This window comes from Mugil cephalus, chromosome 10 (assembly GCF_022458985.1).
Source record: "Mugil cephalus isolate CIBA_MC_2020 chromosome 10, CIBA_Mcephalus_1.1, whole genome shotgun sequence".
NCBI lineage: Eukaryota > Metazoa > Chordata > Actinopteri > Mugiliformes > Mugilidae > Mugil > Mugil cephalus.
In genome coordinates, this window is record NC_061779.1 from 7,193,817 (window position 1) to 7,213,603 (window position 19,787).

General features: G+C 42.0%; 1 protein-coding gene across 1 annotated transcript in view; it reads left to right on the top strand.

Annotated features, from left to right (window-relative positions):
• Window positions 1–19,370, top strand: part of st3gal2 (ST3 beta-galactoside alpha-2,3-sialyltransferase 2) — a 59,208-nt gene extending 39,838 nt beyond the window's left edge. The window contains exons 3-8 of the mRNA XM_047596376.1: window positions 6,679–6,738; window positions 7,182–7,315; window positions 10,581–10,760; window positions 11,105–11,150; window positions 12,664–12,783; window positions 12,883–19,370. Coding sequence (XP_047452332.1) covers window positions 6,679–6,738; window positions 7,182–7,315; window positions 10,581–10,760; window positions 11,105–11,150; window positions 12,664–12,783; window positions 12,883–13,056 — 714 coding nt within the window. The 3' untranslated portion in view covers window positions 13,057–19,370. The remainder of the gene's footprint in view (window positions 1–6,678; window positions 6,739–7,181; window positions 7,316–10,580; window positions 10,761–11,104; window positions 11,151–12,663; window positions 12,784–12,882) is intronic.
• The last annotated feature ends 417 nt before the right edge of the window (window positions 19,371–19,787 follow it).

Sequence of the window (19,787 nt, forward strand, 5' to 3'; positions counted from 1 at the left end):
ATTTCCTAATTATTAATCACCTGAACGCGCACTTGCTCTGCTTCTTCGTCGTTACGCCATCCCCAAAACTACCCTGAGCGCCATCGACAACTGATTTTTTTTTCTGATTTCATTTTTTTGAAATAAAATTAAATGATTATTATATGTATTATTTTATACGCACATTTATACAGCTAATGCCACATGGTGGACTAAAATAATAAAAGATAAAAAAGTAGAAAATAATTAAATAATAAAAACAACAAAAAAAGTAACTGATATATAAATACGTACATAAAAGAAAAAAAAAAAAAAAAATCTTATCCTCCAAATATAATACCCAATTAGTTGCCAGGTGGGCTTGAGAAAGAATTTAAATAATTAATACTTTTAACTGTAAGAAACGGTTTTCATGTGAAAAGGAAAATAAACATCTTGAAGTACAGTTTTAGCAATAGTAACAGCAGCTTTGCAACCACTCATATATATGAGCGGTCATTACTACAATATTAAATATTATAATATTATAATTATTTAAAAACTGCATAAATATTAAAAATATGTAACGTTAATATTATATTAAAATATTAATATTAAAAAATAATATAGTAATGAGATTAAAAAACTGCATAAATAATGAATTATCTATTTGTGGAGAGTGGATATTATACTAAATTTACAAAGAGAGTACAGAGACTGCATTCTTCCTCCGAAGCCACAATTCAGATTCAGTTTTTAATTTGAACAGGAAACATAGCTGTTGCCTTTTAATGACCCTGCACTGACGTGATAGTACGTGGGCAGTAGTTCCAAAAAATACATTATACAGATACAGTTAATTATGCACCAGGCCACTGGTGATTTCCCTCTTCTCTGTTATTTTATTGTGTGGCTTCGATCGGCTCATGCAGGCTTTGTGACTTTGTGGCACTAAGACTCTACAAAAGTAGACCCCTATGGCAACGACAGAATATTGCTTTTGTTGACATTACAGTCAGCAGATCTCCTCCACTTGAGTCGATAAATCAATTTTAACTTAGCACGAGTTACTGCATGGGTGGGGGAGAAGAAAAGAATGTGGAGATGAGTGGTCCAAAGCCTCAAGAGGAATAAGAAACTGCCCTCTGCATTGGGTTTCTGTCTGGTAGTTGGTTCTCTTTGCAGCTCTACAAGGAAGTGAAACACAAGTAGGAGCAACTGATTCTGCTTCAAGATGCTGTTTTCTGTTAAAGAGTTTTGGAGACAGACATCCCATCTTGAAGTGGCTGTGTAAGTGATAAGTTCTTCACTTTTCTCTCTCGTGAGAGAATTCATTCGGTGCAAAGTGGTTTCAATATGGGAAGTCGATGGAAGCGAACCCGACGCTCAAGTGATCTCTGTTTGTTCTTTTCTTCTTTTTCGTCACCCTCGCCCAATCAGGCGAGGCTACGAGGGAATGAAAACAAACGATTATGTGCATGCGTAACTGGAGCATGTGCTCTTCAATCAAACCTGATGTGTTAGCGTGCACTCCTGCGGCGTGAGAGGAAGGAATCAAGCATTCAGTTGAAAGACACATTTTAAAGGATAATTTGATGGTCTACGCATAAAATGATGTTTTCATCTTTTCTGAAACACTCTCACACTGAGGATTATAAACACTCAGCCACCGCCACTTTTGGTTGATTAAAGGGCCCGGTTTTGATTAACTCTGAGAAATCACTCTGGATGATTTCAGAGAACTCATTTTGTCTTTTGCAGTTGGTGTGATATTGACAGCTGAGACGGAAAAATTGAGCTTGAATATGACTTTCAGAGGCGGCTGATGTTAGAGCGCAGGATTAGCTTGCACCAGAGTCCTTCCAAGAAAAGTCTTGGAACAGCTATTAACTTACAAAATCAGATTGTGCCTTTTTAAACCTCTGGGGTTTATTCTGCTACGCTCAGACTACAGAGGTTTTGGGCCCATTAATTACCAACGTCACCCATTCTGCAGGAGAGAAAACCAACAGTTGGAGGAAAAAGCTGGTTTTAACCCAGTGACAGACACCTTCCCCGCTGTTGTGACTGCTGTCTGAAAACTCCACTTGTTTTGGTTCGCTGCAACACCTCCGCTCGCTCATGAGCTCACCTCAACCTATGATGTTTAGCCTAATGTCTGTGGCTTATAGTGATGTTTGTCGAAGGTCACTCGAATACATGAGACCATCCTTATATAAACAAATGAAACTGTCCACGTAGATTCTGTTGAGAAAGTCAGTTACTTTAAACTAAGGGGAAAAAATATCAATATGGCAATATATCGCAATATTTTTTTTCTTTCGATACAATATCTATTTTGACTGTCTTAATATCGATTTTAAAAGAAAAAGAAAAACTCATGTTTTGGGCCAAATTCAAACATCTTCTGCACCTCCACCACCACCTTTTCTGTACAAATTCAATAAATTGGAAATGGATCATTTGGATTAATATTGTTTTTTGACTTAATTTGCCCAATGAATTATCACCGATGTCATCTGATGCACATATATACAATGTGTATTTTAAGGTGCATTTAAAATTTCTCAGTGAACTACAGTATGTAAAATATTGCAATATATCGCAATATCGTAATATCGCAATAATGTATCGTATCGTGCACTCAAGTATTGCGATACATATCGTATTGTGAAGTCCTTGCCACTACCCACACCTACTATAAACACATTAATTTATATATGTACATACACTTATGTACCACCCACCTAGACCAGGCCAGGCACCCCCAGCACAAGGTGTTGACCTGGTCTCCAAATTCACTAGATCCTAAGCTGATCACGTATCTGAGATGATTCAAAGAGGCCCCTATTTTCAACCCATAGGACTCCAAACATTTTGTGGCCAGACACCAGAGGAAGGACCATGTCCATTCTCTCATGATTCACAACTGTTTTGCAGGCACAAGGGAGATCTACACAGTATTAGGATATAGGTGTATGAACATCAACCACAGTAGAACTTTTTGGACAAAGTATTTTTTTCCTTCTGTGAATTGTCTATAACAGAAAAACTACAACTGTGACAAAACTGAACTGATTCAATAGAAGAACACGACCAAGATGGAGCCACATTTGTTGATCTTATAAAATACTTGTTTCGACACCGTTTTTTGTTTGTTTCCTCCATGTGTCTGCCCCTCCTGGAAACTCGTCACACCACCAGATGTATGCCCCATGTTGGGGAAACGTACCCTCACATGCCAGTTCATTAGGAACACCAGTGAAAATGAATGTATTCCAATGTAAGAATCCTCCATCCTTCATGAGGGTTCTGGTATTCATTTATTTAAAATAACTCATATCTAAGTAACATCCACATGAATGCCAGGTCCAAACTTTTCTCAACAGAACATTGAATTGTCTCAAGATGGAAGAAGTGAAAAGGGAAAAACTATTATTCATTGTAACTTAGGTGCCAGAAAAGCTTATACATCAGGTGTCAGAAGATGATTGAGATGAAGGAAGCGGGACAGCGTTTGGCATTGCTGCCAAAAAAACATCTGCATCATGAAGGCTGCCAGAGACAGAAGACGGCAGAGGGTGGAGGGGGTCAAGGAGGATGGAAAAAAAAACAAACAGAGAAGTGCGAGAAGGAGAATCGGAGCGAGTTAAAGAAAGATTAGTGGTCTCTTATCAGTGGTGATGAGCAGTGCGGTGCTCAGAAATCCCAGAGAGGCAAAGAGATGAAGGAAGGCAACAGGAGGAGGAGAAACAAACGGGGAGCAGGGGAAATTAAAGGCAAGGAATTATACGTGAGGGCAAGGAGGCTGTAGGGAGAGGATGCTTGGACGAAAATCTAAGCGAACGATATTTGTGTTGGGAGAAGCGAATTAAGGCCGATGGTGGGTGCAAAGGAGGCGGCAACAAAGGAAGATTTCTGTGTAGGAGAGGATCGGCTCGTGCAGTGGCTGCCAACATGCTGATTTGTGTGCGTGTGTGTGTGTCAGCGCTTCTGTATTTGAAGGGGCGGGGAGGGGGGGGTTCTTTATTTTTATGTGTGCAGGTGCACTCTTTATCTTTACACGCATGAATGAATGTTTGCCGGTTTGGTGGATATTCAGATAGGAACAAGATTTGCCTTTTTTATTTTTTTTTCTTCTTTTTTTTAATTGGACTTCTTCTTCTCTTTGTCAGCTGGTGCTAGTCCTGCGTGTGTCATCATCCCACAATGAGGCGGCTCAAAAGCACGACGACAGTCTCGATGAAATGAAAAGACAAAGCAGAAAAATATATATATATATTTTTTTACTGTTGCCTGTGAGCCGGTGCCTTCACAACATTTCGTGTGTCTGAGGAGACAACGATTCTGTCAGTTTTAATTGACTGCCTGAGAAAACTCCGGTGTTAAAGAGAGTCTTTTCAAATTAGTCAAGTGCACATGATTACACTGAAACAGGCTTTGTTGGTCATTAAAAGATCCACCAAATTTATAGTATTTCAGGCACATAATGGGGCTGATACACTAAGGCGATGGTTCACGGTTGGTCAGTATTGGGCTATTGACATTAGTTGGAAACCTGTAGGCATTTTTTATTTTTTTTTGGACAATGCAGCATATTGAATTAGTACTGTAATGAGTCAGTGTCCAGGAGAAGAAAAAACAGAAGTGACGGAAGTTGAAACGTTCAAATACACAAATACTTTAACAACAGTTCAGCTCGTTCTAACCTCCTATCTAATAACGGTTCGTCCCCTTTCCCCTTTTGAATGATCAGTACCTACAACTCCCATGTGTTGAGTTTTCATTTCACACAGGGATGGATCTTTCTTTCCAAGTCTCCATTGGCTGTAGTACTTGTTTTGTTGTTTTCAACTTTATTGTTCCAGACACAGAAAACGTGAGGCACAGCCAGCTCCAGAAGTTCTTTGGTGTTGGTTTAGTGTGTCCGCATTAAGTTTGGTTCAGTCATGTGTTTTTCCCCAAGGATTGTATTTTGCCGTTTCAAAAGCAACAGAAAGATGTTGACAGGCTGGTTGCTATAGCTGATTTCTCCATTCATGACAAAATACACCGATCAGCCACAACATTAAAACCACTGACAGGAGAAGTAAATAACACTGACCAGCTTGTGACAATTCAAAGTTCTGCTGGGAAAACCTTTGGACCTGGCATTTTTGTGGATGTTACATAGACATGTAGCACCCACCTAGAGTCCCCACCCACCCCCACTCCACAGCAATGACACTCCTTGACGGCAGCAACTGATGAACAACTTGAAAAACAGCACAAGTGTTGACCTGGCCTCCAAATTCACTAGATCCCAAACTGATCAAGTATCTGTGGGATGATCCACAGAGACCCATCCCCTCAACACATAGTACTCAAAGACCCCCACTAACAACATTGTGTTAACAAACACCAGAGAACACCCTCAGAAGGCCCATGTCCATTCACTGATGAGTCACAACTGTTTTGGAGCCACAAAAGAGACATACACAATATTAGGTCATTGGTCATAATGTTATGCCTTATTGGTGTAGCTTCTCCTTGGTTTAAATTACACAAAGACTTGCATAGTTAACAATGTAGCTGCTTTAAGTGACAGGTGGGTTGCCAGCACTCTGCCTCAGTGTCATTTTCAGGCCTCGGCTCCACCCTTGCTTCTCCTTTTTGACTATTTTTGGATCATTTGGGAATTGAGGGAACTCAGGCACTGCCAAGATGGTGGCGTTTAGATCCTTCACATTAAGCTTCAAAACTCAGGAAGAGCTCTTGCTTTTGGAGAATGTGCAGTCATCTGAATGTAAAGTTGTCATGACCTCCCTTCCCATCTAAAGGCCTCCACCAGAGTTGTAATGTATCCCATCAGTAGTTTCACAACTTTGCATCTGAATCCTATTCACAGTTTTCGCCGTGTGGTTTATGTATGGATTTTTACAGCTCTGCTTTAGCTTTAATTAAGTGACCTTGCTTAATAACATTATAGGATTGTGTTTGAGCTAAAACTCTTAAATCGATATTTTTTCAAGCAAGCAGTGCAGCAGTGCATTAAAACCGCTTGCACCTTAAACAGAGAGAGATTTTTATGCGGAGCACAAATAGCTTCACGTTCATGGTGTTATTTATCCCATTATTCATCTGACTGACAGATACTTAAAGAAAAAGGAATACATCATCATCCTCCTCCTCCTCTTTCTTCCATCTCTATTTAGATCCTCTGTTCTTTCTTCCCTCATACCTCCCCTTTTATGTCTGACATATCATTTTAACTCGTCTTCCATTCACTCCGGTCAGTTTTTGACTCAGAGCAGTAAGAACAGTGGGAGTGAGAAGTTTCCAAGGTGTTCAGACCCTCCCACGCTGCTTTCCTTCTGGCATTTTTCATCCTTTCATCCGCTGCCGTCTGTTTTCTTTCTTTCTATTTGTTCAGCTTGTTTTTGACGTGTGGACAGCAGTGCCTCCACTCGTCTGACCACAGCTCGCCCAGTCTGTCTGCATCTCGTCAGCCTGACACATGGCTGTTACCTGAACACACACACACACACACACACACTCACATTCACAGACGTACATGCACCTGCTTATTTGCGCATGAATGCAGCGCAAGAGTACGCACACGCACGTTCGCGGACAGACGGGAGGGAACTATATTTAAAGTCTGTTGTCAGATCCAATTTGTCTGCAGCGGAGAAGTTAAACATACTAACCGCACTTTTCTGCCTCCGTTTCTTTCTCTAGATGCTGCAGCCCCAGTTTAAACCCCACAGCATCCAGCAGGTGCTGCTGAGACTGTTCCAGGTATTTCATATTATTAATTCATCTTTCTATTACCACTGTACTTTCAACTCAGCCAAGTCATTACTTCACACTCTCGGGCAAAAGCAGCTGAGGGGAACAGATCGTCTTTATTAGACTCAGGCTTAATCTGTGACCCGGCTCAGTCATTTCTAATGTGTCAGTGTGTCGTTTTTCTATATTTCTGACTCGCATTGCTGCACAGCGCCGACACACAAGGCTGTGTGTTTAAATATCTTTCTCGGGCTCCCCGAGGGAAGAAGTGGTTTATGTTTTTTTCATGGAGGTTCTCATGAAGAATTCTTTGCAGTATTGAGAGCAGAATATATTTTCACTGTCGGTTCTTAGCTGCCGGTTAGGTGATTCAGTCTTGCTGTTCCGGTTCTGTTTTAATTTCTTCTAGAGCTCAACAAATTCTTTTGATAACGTCTGTCTGTCCGTCGCAGGTGATTCCCGGGAGGTCGCCGTACGGCTCGTGGGACCCGGGACGCTGCCTGCGCTGCGCGGTGGTGGGAAACTCCGGAAACCTCCGCGGGGCCGGATATGGGGCGACCATCGACGGGCACAACTACATCATGAGGTGAGAGGGGACGGTTCAGAGTGGAGAGTATAGAGGGTGCATTAGAAAAGAGCCAAAAGTTAAAATTAGAAGCCAGAATGACGCGTGAAACTGGAGGAAGAGGAGTAAGCAGACAGCTGCGAGTACAATACGATCACATGACGTGCTATTAAAGTTCCATCGTCTTCGTCGTCAAGTGTGTGTCTGTGTGCAAGGAAGAGATGAACTCACGAAGAAGCAGATGTGAGTGTCGGATACTAAATTTAATCTCTCAGTTTAATTCTTTGTTCTGTTCAATTCTGGGTTGATGGAGAGGTCACTTGACTCGATTGGTCACCACAGAGAGCTTCATGTCTTAAGAGGCTGGAAAAATATAGATTGTGCCTCTTGCTCTCTCACACACACACAAACACACGCACACACAGACACACACACACACACACAGAGAGGCACATAAATCCTTTTGTCTCGGTTTCCTCCCCGGTTGTTTCCACGCAGCAGTGATGGATCATAGAGCCCGATTGTTGTCAGTGTGCATGAACACAGCTATATGTTGTTTCCAGCAGTGTTCGTGCTGCTGGTGCAATGAAACACACAACCAACAGTGGTTTTCTGTGCTAAAGGCGATAGCAATGTAAGTGTTGCAGTCTCAAGAGACTGGTGTGGGCCATCTCCAGCTTCCATCTCTTGTTTCTCGTTGCTGCAGTTTGATTTTCTTTTCGTTTTTTTTTTTTTTTTTTTGCTTCCACCTCCCACCGCCTGTCTGCATGCCTTTTCACTCCACCTATCTCAACAAACATCTGTCTTGTTCGCTAGCATATGGTCAGGTGGAACTCAGCGGGCCCCCCTTTTTTTTTCTCCATCCCCCCGTCCATAGTGCACCTTCCTGTTTACATAAACATCTCACTCCTCCAGACAGTGAGTCACATCTACTGTGGAGTAAATACAGAGAACGTCCCGAGCATTACATTCGATTGTGTCGTACTATATTTGTGTCATGAAGATGTGGTGCAGGAAAGTCCAAGGTTGAGGTGAACCACGAGGAAACAGCCATTTAGAACAATGCCAACTTTGCAGCAGAAATGCTATACTTCCATAACTTGTAGAAAAAAGTAAGCCGGTATCGGTTTCGGATCGATGCTAGGGTCCATACTTTTGTTACAGTTTCTCTTCTACTCGTCCAGTAAATTACTCGTTACAGGGTTCATGTGAGTGCAGCTTCTCTCCAAGTCTGTGTGTTTCACAACTGGCACTGGTGCCGTTATTGAAATGCGTCTGTAGTCAGAAGAGAAGACAATTACACGGGATGCAGACTCACTTCTGTGGTGGAAAATTAATGAGCCAGCACCTCCCTGTCTGAGCGATTTTTATATTTATTATTACATTGTGTCTTTTGTTTACTTATTTGGCTCAACTGACTTTGTCGCTGAATTTATTTTCAAGTTGTTGTTGTATTCTTTATATTGTTATTTTTTTGTCACATTGTTCCTTTTTCTTATTTTGCACTCATAACTTTTTTTTTCTAAAACTATTGTGTGCAGTGAAAAGGGATTTAAATTTCATACTGTTAAAGTGTTTTATATTGTTGTTAAGAAAAACATGTTTATTTGTCCTGTATTTTATCATAATCAACTAAAGAAAGGGAAAATTTCAAAGTTATTCAGTGATCATAATATTTCAAGAAAAAGTATTGGTATCGGCGATACTATCCCTGTATGTACTAGGTATCGGATCGACACCAAAATTCCCAGTATCGCCCACCCCTAGTTTGAATGTCCAGCTTTTGTGACTCACATCACTTTTTTTCTTGTTTCATTTGCACCATTTACAACAGCTCAGATAAATCCACTGTAGTCTGCCTGCCCAGCCCTGCTTTAAACTGATTTGTTAAGATTAAACAATCAAAGAAAGATGATTCGATCAAATAAACTTAAATAGAAGAAGCCACTCAGGCCAGCCCACAAAAGGCCGTGGGACCTGGTGATTTCCCCTTAACATACCAACTCCCGCTGCAGTGGCCAGGAGAAGATGAGGCGAGACGGAGTGCCAGTGTTCCTCCCCCTTTTTATTGGATCCTTCAGATTATCTCAGATCAACTTCACCTGTAGGAGACAACACAAGATTTAAACAACATTTAAACTCGACCAGCAGAGGGGAACGCCTGAGCCTGTAACTTAGTAGGGGAGCATTTAGCAGCTTAGGAGTTGGCCCATTAATGCAAATGCAGTTCCGTCTCTGCGGGATTCATGAGGGGTGTTTGCTGACATGTTTTCCATATCGGAGCTAAAAGGGTGTAGAAAACTTTGCATGCACAAAACAGGACCCAGATCCAAATGAATGTTTTACGTACTAGTTTTATCTTCAGTTAATGGTGTTGCTTTTATATAGTGGCTTTGTACCTATTGCTACTCAAAGTGCTTTACAGTCACAGATGCACAACACAAGCACACACACTTTAACACACTAGTGCCACACACTGGGAGCAAGTAGGGGTTAATTTTTACTATCCTACACCTATTTCTCATTCAGTGGTTTTCAGTGTGAACGTTTTTGTAGGGAGACCTACACAATATTAGGTCATTGGTAATAATATATAATCTGACAAGTGATTACTCCTTTCAAATGTAACTTAGTTACTTGTTTGATTACTTGTTCAACTTTCCCCAACTTACTGATTTTGCTCCAGAGTCTTCATTTAGGGATTTGAAGCCTTTTTTTCCATCCCATGTTAGATTACTCGTTCCTGGAAAAATAATAACAAAAATCAGATTAGAGTGAGTTACTAGAGTTACTGTGTAATGTGTTACTGGCATCACTGGTCATAATGTTACGCCTGATTGATGTAACTTAACCAAGGAGGAAAGTAATGAGCTACTGTGACCAAGCAGTTTGCCTTGTGGATCAGTAAAGCCTAAGATTAACTTCGCCATCTTTAAAATGTGACCATTCCAGTGTTGTGCTACTCAGTCTCTAAATTATCATAAACACGATGCTGATCTTGTCTTTTCCCAAATTGTTGAATCGCTCAAAAAAGCTCCGTAGTCATGAGGCAGGAAGGGAAATCGTGCACGATGAAGTTCATTCCGCAAACATTACTTGAACGGCACGGCGCCAACGAGTCGGCATGAAATGAGCTCCTTGTGAAACTACTTTGGCACCTATTAGGCTCCAGCTGGAGCCGCAACCGCTGGCCTCACACACTGATGGCCCGCCACCTGTGACTTAAAGACGTCCATCCCTCATGCTGTTCCTCCCTCCCTCCCCCACTTCTGTCGCTCCCTCCCAGAATAAACCTGGCCCCGACGGTGGGCTACGAGGAAGACGCGGGCAGCCACACCACCCACCACTTCATGTACCCGGAGAGCGCCAAGAACCTGGCGGCCAACGTCAGCTTCGTCCTGGTCCCCTTCAAAACGCTGGATCTGGTCTGGATCACCAGCGCCCTCTCCACCGGCCAGATTCGATTGTAAGACGCACGCACACGGAGCCGCATAAGCATGGATTAACATATATGGGAATGCACGTCCATCTGCACAAAAACATAAGATAAGACGAGTTCAGGGCATGTGCTGCTTATAGCTAAGAAACGATAAGATGATTTAACTTCAGAGCGCATGCAGAGACATATATACAAGTATAGTTTGAGCGCTTAAGTGCATTTGATACACGCACAGAGTAGATGCCAGAGGGTTGCTGGGTTGGAACGATCTGTCAGCCGTCAGTCATCCAGAATTCATGGCTGCAGCAATCACTTAAAGCGCTGATTGAATGTATTTAATATATTTCCCTCTCCCTCTTTTTCTCTCTCAGTACTTACGCTCCAGTGAAGCAGTTCCTCCGTGTCGATAAAGATAAGGTGTGTATTCATTTTTGTATTTTATTACACACACACACACGTACACCCACACACACACACACACATATACATATACACAGTGACCCTGCTTTTCATCACCCCCCCCCTTACTCTATTGTTGATGAAGGATTACAGTTAGATTATAAACCTTTACCCTTTGTTTTCAATAATCTTCTGCTCGCCCTGTTAATCCGTGAAAATGAATCAACTCACACGCTAATCCCCGTCATATGAAGACTTTGTGAAAGTCTTCGCCCCGCTCAGAGACGTCTTTAAGGGGTCGACCTAAATATAGATTTATAAGACTCCACCGTGGAGCTCTGATCAGCCTGAAGACAAGTTTGTAAGAACTTAGTCTCACCTGGAGGCAGGTGATACATTTATAATTAGTGTTTGGGTGTTTTAGGAGCGATTTTAGTGTTTCGCGGGGGTTTAAACCAGCACGGGCTATTAACATTTAACTTAATGCGAATTCTTGTCTCGTTCAGTAGGAGATTTTGAATATGCTGCGGCTCTGATTTGCATGAAGTTATCTTTGAGTGTGTAAACATCTGCTTCAAATCCCTGAATCTGAAGTTAACGTTTAAGACCCTTTAAACATCCGCCCGCTGATAGAAAACAAAGCTTACAGTGTAGGTCTTACAGTGGGGGGGTACTGAAGGGGTGTTGCAAAATCTTTGGTTGATTAGACATTTTTCATATATATATATTTTAATTTTCCCCCCAAAAATTAAATTAAATACACATTAACATGAATCCAACATATTTTAGCAAGGGATAAATGGATCTCACAGTAGGCCCCGCCCCTATCGCTGCTGATCCAATCACAATCCCACATATTACACAAGATTCACTGTCCCTACTACATTTAGCTGATGTTTAAATCTAAAGGCATGTATGTTTATGGCAGTTGCACGGCCACTCTACTGTTGCACATGTTTGAAATCTGAACATGTATTATTTGACTAGCTTAAAATTTAATGCAAAATGATAATAATAATGTATATTTATAAATAGCACTAGGCTGAGTGTATTATAGAACACATATAATAGGTAGGGGGTCCCTACTGAATGTCTTCATCAGTTTGGGGTCCTTGGCCTGAAAAACATTGAAGATCCCTGACTTCAATGACCCCTGGTAACTCACCGATGGACAAAATTCAAAGTGTGTGGGAAGTTGGGAAGTCATTATGGTAATGATGAAGCATCGCTGCTGTTGGCTGTTCAACACAAGACCGGGAGACCTAGGAAGAGAGAGTTGTTTGGAGGAATTTGTTGGTAAAAAAGGAAGTTAGTTACAACCTTGAGATGTCACGAAGGTTGAATTTTGTCAATAGCGCAAACTATTGTGAGTTACAGTAATTCAAAAAACACATGCTTTTATACGAATCGCCAGCGATCCATTCAGTTTTAAAAGGTTAAAACAACTTCGATTTAATGTTTTCTCAAACAGTGAAACAGAGATCTGTTGTTACAGTATGTTCCTTTCTCTACATATCTCTCCATCACACAGGTTCAGATCTTCAACCCTGCGTTCTTCAAATACATCCACGACCACTGGACCAGACATCATGGACGCTACCCCTCCACTGGCATGCTAGTGCTTTTCTTTGCTCTGCACGTCTGCGATGAGGTCAGTCCTTCTCCTTCTCTCTCTGCTTTCACCTCACCACATACCGTAAATCCATCACATCCCATCGTTGCTTCCTAACTCCCTCCTGCTCTCTTCTAGGTTAACGTGTTCGGTTTCGGGGCAGACAGTCGAGGAAACTGGCACCACTACTGGGAGCAAAACCGCTACTCCGGAGAGTTCAGGAAGACGGGCGTCCACGACGCAGACTACGAAGCCCAGATCATCCAGCGGCTGGCCAAGGCCGGAAAGATCACAGTATTCCCTGGGAAATAACCAGCACATAAATGTATATAGAAATACATACGCGTATATCTAAGGTTTCATGTTAGAAAGCTGGTCGGCAAAAGACTCCATACAAGCTGCTTACAGTGTGTTAGATAATCTTTCACTGACCTGCACCAGTTTAGGTTCCCAGTTGAAGTAAAACCCAATGAAGGTGAGAAGGAAAATGGTCATAAGGTAAACTCATACCAAAATATCTTACTCCATTCACTTTCCCAACTAACCTGACATCTGGGAAGTTTGCAAAGTTGGAGATCTTGACGTGAACTCGTAGAAACCAGGAAACACTTTGATCCCAATCTCACTTTGACCTAATCAAATAGAGTTTTACTTCACAGTCTAATTAAGGGCTGAAGATTTCACCTCTAATCCCCAGAATTAGGACTGAAAGACGGGGCTGCTCTTCTCTTTCCAAGGGCACCACGAACTCGGGAGAGAAAAACAAACGGTGGTGGGGGAGGGAGGGCGGGCGTTGGACAGAAGGAAAACTCAGCCAACGTCCATAAAAATCGACTTTGACTGTGTGCAGCGCGGAAGGCAGCTGTAGAAGGGAGGATCTCATGAACAAATGTCCCAGCTTGGACTAAATCCTCCTGGATAAATATTCCTCTTGGACGGACATTTGATCTTCATTTATGCTCCTCACTGACTGAGTGGATCTAGTGGACTGTTATTCCACGTTGCTCAGTAGCCAAGTGGCATCTGATACTCACCTTCTGAGATGTGGACGTGCAGACAAGATTAAAACTATGGAGCTATTCGGTGCGATTTAACCGTCGTTCTGCTCAGATCCTTTCACACTCATAACTCTACTTTATGTGAGACAGAGACACAAGGACGTTGTCTTGGTTGCTTATAAGACTGTAGTTGACTGCTGTCCTTTAAAGCCCCTGGGGCGTCAGCAGTCTCAGCTAGGCTTTAGCATCACGCAGCCGAGCCACAGAAACAAGACCTTTCAGCCAGTCTGACTCAGAGAGAAACACTAACAGCACTAAGCATGAGCTCCAGCTTCTGCAGCTTGCTTTTAAATGCCACAGCAACCACAGGCCCAGCCTCTTTATTCACCACCAGACACACCAGAGGAATGTCCTGGAAGAGTGTTGATTTGACTGTGTGGGACTCTAATGAGGCCAAAAGTCCACCTCCTGGGATTTCATGTTTGGATGGAGGCATGCTGGTTTCTGGACTAGACCCTAATCCCCATGTGGTCTGTCAGGGTCTAATTTGGGAGAGGAGGGCAGCGCACAGTGAGCTGTGGAACCAGTCCGACAAAGCCAGCATGAGAAACACATCATTTGCTCCGATGTTCGTTCATGAGGACGAAAACGAAAAAGAAGTTGGTCCGCCGCTCGTGCACAGGAACTGGCACATGTAGACACAATCTGGGTTCACCACTCTGGTTTGGAAAGGATGAAAATGGGCTAAAAAGGGAGCTCGCTCTGCTTTTTTTCTCAAGAACGCTCCACCTGGACGCCCGCATCCCAGCGGAGCTCGAGGCTGTCAGGAGCATGGCACCCCCAGTTTAAGGCCCTCGTGATGGGGTGAAAGAAAAGAACCCACGGGATCATTAACCACTAGCCCTGCTAGTCCCTGCTCAGCCAATTAAAACTTCAGCTGTGTCTGGAGGGAGGTGAAACCCCCCAGACGCCTTAGACTTCACCTCCGAAACTATAAAGCTGCACTTCCCGTTCTTTTCATGAGTATGATGATGATGACATATCCTTCCTTGCAGAATGCACTTATCGTTGTTCAGCTTTGAGTTCATGCCTTGGCTTGGTTTACGCCTTCGGCTCAGATTAGATTCCCTTTTTCCCACCCAGGTGGCACGTTGACGGGGCCATTTATTCTCGTCAAATATGATCCACTTACACGCTCGCATCCCTGGTTCTCGACATCTTTGACGAGATTACGTGAACAAATATTGGTCAATGAAAATGCACCGACCGAAAGATCACTGGATTCATGAGTATTTAATCTGAGCCGAGGCTCTAAATCCATCCAAATGTGGCAGGATGAAGACGTGTTTGTAGAGAAGCAGCTGGTAGCTGAAAGGAAAAGTGCTCAGGGTTCCTGTACATGTCTAGAAAACATGGAAATGAGTTGTTCTTCTTACGAGGTCCAAAAGTGTAACTGCCCCTTTTACGCTGAACAAATATACGTATGTCTTGGTTTGAATCATAGACTGTATAAATGTGGACAGCTTGTCCCTAATTCCTTACAATGGCCAAACTGACATCTTGCGACTTTACTCACTAAAAAGAAACTTATACAAAGAATAGACACTACCTAAAATGACGTTCGACCCTGGAGCTTATGACCTATACCAGACACCAGCCAGACACCAGGGGGAGCTCTACTTGCTTTCCATCTTTATACAGTCTACGGTTTGAATGATCGGTTTTATTGTCTTAGCTGTTACTTTAATATCGTGCTTTAAGAGATCTGACTTTTAAAACTTGATTTTAATTCATATTATAGGTCAATATCACTGACTGAGGTCACAGGTTATATAAAGCCCATGAACACTTTTAAAATTCAAGTGTCAAAGATGTATGGCTGAATGAAACACAATTTTAAATTGAAGATGCCCTGTGGAGTTTCTGACTACTAAGGACATTATGGATCAATGTCTTTAGATGTTTAAAATATAAAGTAATATTCTACACAAGCAATTAAAGAGGAGGAGAAGAAGACTGCTAAGAGGTAAACATGGATGGTTTGTGAATGATTCATGAGTATTGTATTTTGCCTATTTTGACTCTAATGCGTCACATTAGAAAAAACAAAAACACTCCCTTGAGGTGGTTTCAACCTTTTAGTAAGAAGAGTAAATGCACATAAGAGGAGAAGAAAATGTTTTATAAAAGAAGAATAATCAGAAGTTAAGCTACAAAAAATATAAAAAATATTCAAGTCCCTCGGTTTCTTTCTTCTTTTGTCATTTTTGTTGTCACTTTTACTTCCTCTACTTCTTGTCTTGTGTTCATTACAGCTGTGTATAGTATAGCCCTTCCATTGACGCTTGTTTATTTGCTACACATCAGCTGATGAACATAAAAAGCATTGCTACTGAGTTGTGATGAGTAAGACAGAAACTCCACAGGGCACCGTTAGGTCATTGAAACTGCGTGCGCATGTTTCTGCACTGCTGGCTGAAAAAAAAAAATTCTGTTTTTGATTACGTTTTTACAAAGCTGGTTCGTGCACAGAAAATATCTGACCTCACCTTTATCCCAAAAGGGGTGAGCCCACTGTAGAAAAAAAAAGAAGTCAAAACTGTTACAAAGCAAAATGTTAAATAATAATTTTAAAAAAGACTTTTAATGCTGCTTTTAATACTAGGAGAGAAGTTACAGCTTGGAGTCGGTGGAGTTTTTCTTACACATGGAATAAAAGAACAAATGTTTCCGCGGTAACAAGGAGAATAAATTAGCGAACCGAAGCCGAGTATGAACTATGAGCACCAGCCGCTTCGAAAAGACACCTGTGGATGAACCCGAGGTGATGAGAACTGTGCCTGTGTCTCTGGATCATGCACTGTTGTAACTACATGTATTATTATTATTATTATCATCATTGTATCTTATCTGCACTCACGCTCATGCTTTTTGTGCCTTGTCCTGTTGCTGGACATCTATCATCTACAGCTGCTCCTTTGGCAACGCACACCTGCTACCTTTGCATTTTGTTTTTTTTTTTTTTATTCAAACACACACTGGTTAAGAGCTGTGCCTTCTGAGCTCAATAAACACACAAACAAACACATAGTAAAACACACACACTCTGCCTTCTGCTCGGGGTGGCAGATGCCTCCCACTCTTACCACTTTTTCTTTTTTACATTGTTTTTGCAAAGCTCGCCGCTGGCTGAAGGAGGGGATGTAAAAGTTGTGATGCAGAGTGAATTCATATTTTCATTTTGGGGCATTTCTGCTTTTGTAGACGTGTGAGGAAAGGCTGGATTCAAGCCCACGACACTGCAGGTACCTGCACTACACTACACACCAGGGCTATTCAATCACCGGCCCGTGGGCCACATGCGGACCAGAACCAGTCCCCGAGTGGCCCGGCCTGTGAATTGAACTGAATTGGATTGAAGTGAAGTGATGCAGAGTGCAACGTGTTTCACAAGATTTCAGATATTCCTCCAGCGTTTTAGCCCAGGAATGAAACCCCTGTAGCCAAGCAACAGTCTGCCCACGATGCAACGCGTAGTAGTGCAAAAAAAACAAAACAAAAAAAAAAAACATGTCAAAAATATGCTATACTTTATTTCAAAATCAAGTTCAAACACCAAACCTGTGTGCTGAATTTAATAGCATATTTCTATTAACATTTATCTGTACTGATTTAAAAAATTTGCTATTACCAGCTGCTTACTAGGGTTGTTTGGTTTGTTTAATATTTGACCCAATTCAGTTTGTAATTGAATAGCTCTGGCATAGACTGTATATAAATATGGACAACGTATGCTAATTTCCTTACATTGGCCAAACTGACGCTATTGTCTTGGTGATGCTACTTTAAATACTTAAAAAAAAAACGATGTGTATTTTAGTGTTTTAGTTCAGCCCAACTCCTATCCACTAACATTGAGGGGGCGGAGCTTGTGACCAGCCATCCACCAGGGGGAGCTCTACTTGCTTTGGCTTCACTTTTGAGGAGAGGTTCATCTTTGTACAGGCTCTGGATGTGTTTTGATCTACAGCGACAGTAGAAGACAAAGCGTCTTAAAGGTTTTAAACATATCTGTGGATCTTTCTTGGGAGTTGCCCCTCCCTCCCCAAAAAATAAATGAATGTGTAGGTAGTTTTGGAGATGACATGGTTTTAATCAGGACGTTTCTAAGGCCTCCTGGCAGTGGGTTACTTAACCGAGCCCCTGTTCCGCTTCCTCACTTCCCCCCCAGCTGTAGACCAGAACATTGAGATCAAACAGAGTAGTGGATGGGTGGGGGTGGATTGTGGGGGTGGGGTGCAGCGGGGTGATCCCTTCCTGCTGTGTGAGCCTAAATTAGAGATTTTTTTTTTTTCCACTGACACAGATCTGAGTGCTCCCTGTAGCATTTATAACATAAAGTAGGTCTTTTCTCGTGTCGCTGACCCTCTTCTTCTTCTTTTTTCCCCCCCGTCTCTTTCAGAAAATACTCTGGAAATAATACTGGAGAATTCAGAAGCTCCAGTTTCTAGGTTAAGTTGTGCGTTGTGAGGAAATAGCAGGTTAGCAGGTAACGGGGAGGTTTAATGGAAACCTGTATAGGATAACCAAACGGAACAAGTGTAGAACATTATTTATAATTTGAAAGCACCTGTTCACACCTGTTTGTGCGTTAAATACTGATTCAGGCTGCGGTCAGGGAACAAGTTAGCTGGACAAAAGTAACATAGAACAACCAACCGTCAGATAAAACAACTAATTGTCATTTTTAAATTTGGTTTAATGTGTTAATTGGTCAGTCGGACAAGCTATTTTTTTAATATTTGTGCGAATCATTCATTTACTATCCATTCATTCATTCTGTCCTCTGGAGGGTCATAGGGTCATTAACCTTCTTGCTGACCACTAAACTACTGTTGCCCCAATTGTCAACATATAGCCTTAAAATTGAAATATTAAATTATTATTTTTTTTGTTTTTCTTGCACCACTTCTGGCTTTATTCATGTAAAAGAATATTAGTCTGAACTAAAATATCAGTTGACAAAAAAGGTGAGGATTCAATCTGTGGTCGTGTAGCAGAGGAACAACTATCTGACCAGGAAACGACCTGAAGGAACAGTTTTGACGCTGCCCCCCAAACGCTCAACCTGTTTCTTTTTCAGTTGCTGTGGTTACAGTTGTGCCGGTGTGAGGTAACGGAGGCAGAAACTTTGCTGAGAAATAGTTAAAAGGAGCAAATACATCACGATCAAAACGCCGCCAGGCTCGGCTGCTGGCTGCCACTGATCCCAGCATGCTTTGGTGTTTAACAGAAACACCTCCTTAGTTTTAATCGTGTCACACAGCCTCCGTGTGCAGCTGTGACCTAAGAATAAATGAAAACCAGCGTACTGAATACATTTACAATGGCCGCAACTTTACGGGAGGAAAATGTGGAGGGATTTAACGACGGGTGGAACTTTTCCCGCGTGGTTTCCTGCTGTCTGGATTTGTCATCGTCTGGTCATCTCGGCTTCAGTGTCTCATTCTGTGAAACGTCCTCGCGACCGAGGCGCCGCTCGTGTATTTACTACTCTGAAACATCTGTATGATAACGTGATCTTTGTATCTTATGCTGTTGTACAAATAAAAGCTTCATGGTACATGAGCCTGAGGCCTGGTGTTGTGTTTGGAGTCAATAAGACGTGAGATGTTCCTCAGTGGCCCGGATACATCAATCAGCCATAACATTATGACTAACGTGTCTTCTGTATGTGTCTGAAACTGCTCTCAGAGAATGGACACGGGATTTCTCAGGGTGGTAGAGGCGCCCTTTGGGTGCTACGGATTAAGGGGAGGGGCTTCTTAATTTACTTCACTCATCAGTGGTTTTAATGTTATGGCTGATGGGTGTACGTTTAAAACAAAGGACTAGAACTAGACTTGTTAGAGTTTTCTTGAAGATATTTCAAAACTAATATGGGTTAAACATGACTGATGTGGAGTTTGGGTTTTCATTCAACACGTTTGTAGGTGGCGTCCACCTGAAACTCACAACTGGAGTCATAGCACCTGTTCATACCTG